The sequence below is a fragment of the Neopelma chrysocephalum genome, unplaced genomic scaffold (genome assembly GCF_003984885.1).
Source record: "Neopelma chrysocephalum unplaced genomic scaffold, ASM398488v2 Primary Assembly neopelma1_117, whole genome shotgun sequence".
In the NCBI taxonomy this organism is placed as follows: domain Eukaryota; kingdom Metazoa; phylum Chordata; class Aves; order Passeriformes; family Pipridae; genus Neopelma; species Neopelma chrysocephalum.
The window spans coordinates 395,216-401,351 of NW_020897779.1; the positions used below are offsets into that span (position 1 = coordinate 395,216).

Consider the following 6,136-nt stretch of genomic DNA (forward strand, 5'->3'; position numbering starts at 1 on the left):
TCAAGACTCAGTTACATTTTTATCCCTCGGCAAGAGGCAACAACCAATTTTCAGCAGCTACAATTGGAATTAGGGATGTCTGTTTATTGCTATTATCTTTCCTGGCTCAGATGGGCCATTATCACTGCAGAACACAATGATTAATGACAAGCCAAACGTGATGCTTCTGCAGTGACAGCGCTCTGGGGACCAGGCACTCCACAGCACCTTCTTCAGGCCCTACACCTCTGCTGTGCCACAGGCTGGGTGGGAAGGGAGAGGGTGGGTGCCCCTGACACAGTCAGACAGCCCAGAGGAGAGAGGGGAGAGATACTGCTTAATAATCCTGGCTCCAGGATGCTTTTCCTCCTTACAAAAACCCCAAGACCATGCCATCTGCCGTCCTGCACGACACCTCAGCCACAAAGCTGCCCCTTGTCCATTCATTTGCCCCACAGCTGCAGCACGTTGCTGAAGACCAACATCCCATCCTGATATTGTATCGAGCAAAATCCCCCACCACGGCTACTCCTACAGCATTTGCTGAAGCTACACAGGGTTTTTTTTTTCTAGCTTTGGTTTCCAGCCATGGGATCACATTACCCCATGGCTGGCTAACAGCAATGTGCTCCCCATCTAGACACTGGTATACCCCATACAGGTCAGATCCTTTGGAAAACATGCCGCACTCTTGAAGGAAGCAGCACCATGTAGGCACAAACCTGTTCCAGTGGTGGCACAAGGACAAGATGACCCAATACCCCCTGCAGCAAAGGTCACTAGTTCTGCTGTGTTACCCCTCCTGTGCCCCACCAGACAGACAAAACTGGCTACAGCACAGCCAGGAAACAGGTCTGTTTGGGAAACAAATGCCCATTAGTCCATCTCCAGCTTGCAGGTGACTGGAGCAGTTCTGGACATTTTAACCCCACGCCTAAAATCCCAAATGAAACAGTTGTTGAGATCATTAAAACACTCTTGCCAGAGCCAGAACACAGTCCCTGCTCAGTTGTGCAGGTGCCACATCATCGTAAACACAAGCAGCATAAATGTCTCACACACACAAAGCACACCAAGGGTGTCTCGGTCCTGGTGTGAAAGCCCCACCGTCCTCTCCCCACTCTTCCAATTTTGACTGCAGTCACACAACAGTGCTGCACAAAACACTGCTCAGTTTTTATGTCTAGTAACCATAAGAAACACATGGTCGGAGAAATAAATTACTGGAGCAGGATATGCCATGGTCCTGGATTATTGAATCTCTTCAAGGGTTTTGACTGTTAAAAAACTTCCTGTCCCATCCAGAAACGCACCCCCCTTTTTTTTTTCTTTTCCTCCTTTTATTTTTGGCATGTTTCAGGTTGAAGAACACTGCTGTCAAAAGCACTGGGAAGGGCTGGGGTGGTGCGGGGAGGAGGTTGCCAGAGGCAGCCAGACAGCGCCTTAACCACTCGGGGTCTCTCAAAGTGACCCCAAGGGTGCCCAAAAGCCGCACCGGTGTCGCCCAGGGGCGCCGAGACCGGCATAACTCAGCGCAGGGAACGCCGGTGAGCGGGAGCCGCCGGAGGCCACGCCCCCCCAAGGCGGCCCCCATTGGCCCCACACCGCCCCGCCCCGCCCCGCCGGCGGCTCCCATTGGCCCCGCGCCGCCCCGCCGGCGGCCCCCATTGGCTGCAGTTTCCGCGGGTTTCCGGCGCGCGCGGCAGCGGGATGGCGGGAGAGCGGGTCATGGAGCTGGTGCGGGAACTGCACCGCGCCACCGGCGGGCACCTCCCGCCATTCCGGGTGAGCAGGGACGGGGCGACCGGGAACGCCGGGAGCGGGAGGGGCCCCGCTCTCGCTGACTGTGTCCCGTGTTGCAGACGGAGGGGCTGCGGCAGGCGCTGGAGGAGATGCGGGCGCTGTACGAGCGGAACCAGGCGGATGTGTGAGTGTTGGCGCGTCCCGCAGAGCCCGGGAGTTGCCCACCTCTGGCCTTATCCTCCTCATCGTCCTCTTCCTCATCCTCCAGGTCCGAAGCGAAGTCGGGACGGACGGACCTAATTTTCCTCATCCGGTTCCGGCACTGCTGCCTGCTCCGGAACCAGCGCTGCCTCCTGGCCTACCTGTGAGTGCGGGGGCGGCCGTCGGTGCCGCGGGGAATCAGTTTACCCCCGCCGGCACAGGGTCCCCAGGGGCAGGGTGTTGGGTCTCTCGGCCCGAGCAGGTGGTTCCTCCGCGAGGTGCGGGGCTAGTTCTCCTTGTGTTCATTGCCGGTACCAAGAAAGAGAAGGCCCTGCTTCCCTCTGCTCTTTAAGAGTTTTCATTATGAATAGGCCAAATATCACAGGTGGAATGACCCAAGTGTTTGCTCTCTGCTCTGAGGGCAGACTGGGGCATCATTGTTGCCTGGGGATGTTGCCAGCACTCACCTCAAGGGTGCTGGGTTTGCCCCGTTTCTTCCCCCAGGTACGACCGGCTGCTGCGGATCCGAGCGCTGAGGTGGGAGTATGGCAGTGTCCTGCCAAACGCCATCCAGTTCCACATGTCAGCTGAGGAAGTGAGTCAGCCTTGTTTTAAACTCTTCCCCCCCCACTATAAACACGATGCTTAACGTGCCTTTCTGTAAATACTTATTTGTTTATTCATTGTCTATGGGTACAACCCCAAATGGACACTGAGTGCACTTTTTAATGCACTTTTAAGGATCAGGTGATCTCCATTAGATCAGACTCACAGAGAGACCAACAGAACCAGGTCCGTATGTGCTGCTCTCAAATGCCATCTCTAGACCAACGTACAGAGCTGCTGACATTAGCAGCATCTGTCCTACCCTGAATCCAGATTGCTCTGCCTCAAGGGTGCTTTTTCCTTTTTAGAAGAGCTTGTATTCGTTCACCTTTGGCTGGCAGGAGCATGCTTGGGAACAGTGGTCTGACAGCACAAATAAACTAGATCTCATTCATCAGGGACCTGTCTTTCAGCATTAGCTGTTTGGCTTTGACTGAGGGATCACTGTTACTGCCCACAGGTGGAGTGGTTCAATCGATACAAAAAGTCTCTGGCTACCTACATGAGGTCAGTAGGAGGAGAGGAGGGGCTGGACCTTACACAGGACATAAAACCTCCTAAAAGCCTGTACATTGAAGTAAGTGCAAGATCTGTGGTTTCCGTCTGTGAACAAACATTTACCCGACCATCTTTTTTTAGAGAACTTTATCCCCATCCCATGTCAGTTCATTAAGCAAAGCCTCTGAGAGCACCAAAGCTTCCACAGGCTTCTGGATTTTACTCTGCCAGCGTTTTACTCCTACTGAGGGCACAATGTATGGTCAAAGATGGTATTTCTAGTCTGTAGGGCACTTGTGATGGGGTGAGTTATCCAGTGAGAAGTTTCTGCAGCTTTTTGCAGAAACTTAACCAACTCTCAGATCAACTAGAAACCATGTTCCCACGTTAAGGACTGTTACCTAGGGGGTTTTGTTGTTTTTTTTTTAAATGGACTCTTATAGATGAGACTATAAATTGCTTTACGCAATTGATACAACAAAACAAGAGCATGTGAGAAATCACAGTCAGTAGCTGAAGTGCTCTGTTCTGATATTCTCTTAAAAAAAACATGTAGTGACAATAAACCTGCTCCTTAAGCAGTTTCACCGTTAAAACAGATTGGCGTTTTCTGGTATGTTTGTGGGGAGGGGAGGGTCACCAGTCCCTATCTGTTGTGCTCCTCTTCCTCAAGTTTCTGGAGAGACTGGGCTCTTGTTCCAGGCAGAGGCAGGAAGAGAACATCAAGGTGGAGCCCACAGACCATGGGCACTGATCCATGGGATCAGTTCAGTTCTGCATTTCTAGGTCTGCTCTGTACTGAGACTCCCCCAGGCAGGGAGCAGTGTGTCCATTCTCACAGTCCTGGGGCACGTGTTGCAAGCCAGCAGTGATGTATAGTGTTTCTATGGCAGATGGGGTGATCTGGGAGCTGTGTTTCTGCTTCGCAGGTGCGGTGTTTAAGAGACCATGGAGAATTTGAGATTGATGATGGGACTACCATCCTGTTGAAGAAGAACAGCCAGGTACCCGTGACAAATGTGGTCCATTCTCTTCCTTCCCTTTCACTCCCATAACATCCCCCTGCTTATCCCAGCTTTGCAGCATGTCACAATCCCTGCACACACAGCTCCCTGCACATGCTGCAGGCTGTCTGCATGGCCCAGACTGCAGCTCTGCCTGGTCTGGTACCATGATGCAGTGGATATATAGCCCAAAAAACAGAGCTGGCTATGTGGAGCAACAAATCCAACAAATTCAAGGAAAGTTCTCCTGTGTTTCTGTGCAGCACTTTTTACCCCGCTGGAAATGCGAGCAGTTAATCAGACAAGGAGTCCTGGAGCACATTCTGTCCTAAGTGTGGAGGACAGGAGGGACAACTCTTGCTTGGTGGCCTGCCCACAATGGGGACTGAACTGTAGTGTGTGCAGCACTTCAGACACCTCAGCATTTCTGCAGTGGCACCCTGCCACTCATCCCAACAGCCTTTGGTGCCTTACCTGAAGATCAGCCCTATATTATGCAAACCACATTGGCCACCCCTCTGGGAGGAAATGGTGCATACTGGTAATGTAGTGATCCTGGGAATCTGGGGGGTAGGAAGGGGGGAGCAGGGCGTTATCCAAGCCCCAGAGCTACAACTAGCATTTGTAAATGCATTTTTGTTTGGAGTAATTGATTGTTCATGTGGGAGTAAGACACCAACTGGCTGGGCTCTGGAAGCCAGGAAAGCTCCATGGTTGCAAAATAAAGAACTGCTTCAGCCTTCACTGTAGTGGTTTTTAAGAGTTAATGTTGTGTTCATTAAGCACTCTGATCTGGGTCCCTAGTCAAACCTGTCCTGACCCTGCAGCGTGATGGTTAAAGTGTCTCAGTGGAACTGTTCCTCCAAGTGTCAGAAAAGGCTGTGCAAGCTTCTTTCCAGGATTAGACACGAAACCTTGTCTCACATCAGAGACCTATAAATGTTGTTTCTTGAGGTGCAGTATGAATGAGCACTGCAATCTGGGTTTCTCCCAGCACGCCTGGGCTTCCCCAAGCACTGGTCTGGCAAGGCCTAGGGACTGTTTGGTGTAGGGGTGGGAAAGGGAGCAGAGGGTTTAAAGGATTGCAGTTAGCACAAAACCAGAACAAGGCTGAAGAGCTGCTTTCCCTGTCTGGTTTTCCTAATGGAGCTGCTCACTCTTGAGAAGTGGCTGAGAGAACACTTGCAAAAACATTAGCCCTGGCTCAGACTAGAGGTTTGCTTAGCCCCCATCTCAGACTGGAGCTGAAAAAGCAAACAGTTGGGGAAGAATGCAGGAACAGGATAAATGCTTGGGGTGCTACTGCATTGCTCTCCCACCCTCAGCCAAGCAATATCCCTGAGCCCCTCTGTGGGGCTGCCCTCCTTGTAACAGCCCAGCTTCACCTTGTGGCCCTTGTACTCAGAGCTGCCCCCAAGGCAAAGAGAAATGTCAGCTCTCAATGCATCAGGGCAAAAAAAGTACAGGTAAACCAAGGAGGCCTCCTCAGTCACAGCCTCCAGTCATCTCCAAGCCTGGCCCCAGGGCCAGGGAACTCTGCCCTAGCAGGCTGAGGGGCAGCCTTAAACACAGTGCCTCAGTTTCAGCTCACAGCCAATTTATCCTCTTTTGTTCCTGAACCAACAACACTATGAGCTATTTTTAAGCCCTCTTTGTACTGACTTTGTCCAGCCTCTGCACTGGTACCCTGAAATAGTCAGGCTTGTCTAGTCTCTCCTACAGTTTTCTCCATAGCCCCCAAAATCCTACGAGTCCTTTCACAGGGAGTGGCAACCACAGCCCCTGTGTAAATGTCCTCTGCTCTGGACATTGCACTGGGGCAATGATGCACCTTCCATGCAGAGGGGAACACCCTGGGCAGAGCAGTAAATTTGGTATTTGCTGATGTGAACACTTGGCCTTTTAGACAACTTACTTTGGCAGTAGTACTCACTGTCAGTGTGTAGAGGCCACCAAGGAAGGGAAGAGCACAGAGTTCAGTTACCACGTCTCCTGGTCTCCTCTGAAGTGTGCTGAGTAGGGGTCACCAGCCCTCATCAAGCCCCAAGCCTTGGAGGCTGTGCTGGTTTAAAAGTTAACCAGCAAGGCAAAATGAACTCAATTCA

General features: G+C 51.9%; 1 protein-coding gene across 1 annotated transcript; it reads left to right on the forward strand.

The window, feature by feature from the left end:
* Window positions 1-1,671: 1,671 nt before the first annotated feature.
* On the forward strand, window positions 1,672-4,780 carry GINS1 (GINS complex subunit 1). The gene is made up of 7 exons (XM_027697004.1): window positions 1,672-1,764; window positions 1,842-1,906; window positions 1,991-2,086; window positions 2,428-2,518; window positions 2,990-3,106; window positions 3,957-4,031; window positions 4,295-4,780. The coding sequence occupies exons 1-7, from the start codon at window positions 1,690-1,692 to the stop codon at window positions 4,361-4,363; spliced, it is 588 nt and encodes a 195-aa protein (XP_027552805.1). The 5' UTR covers window positions 1,672-1,689; the 3' UTR covers window positions 4,364-4,780.
* Window positions 4,781-6,136: the final 1,356 nt, after the last annotated feature.

Coding starts and splice junctions, on each gene's coding strand:
- GINS1 (XM_027697004.1), top strand. CDS start 1,690: ATGGCGGGAGAGCGGGTCATGGAGCTGGTGCGGGAACTGCACCGCGCC. Junction 1,907..1,990: donor GAGCGGAACCAGGCGGATGT/GTGAGTGTTGGC, acceptor CTCATCCTCCAG/GTCCGAAGCGAAGTCGGGAC. Junction 2,087..2,427: donor CGCTGCCTCCTGGCCTACCT/GTGAGTGCGGGG, acceptor TTCTTCCCCCAG/GTACGACCGGCTGCTGCGGA.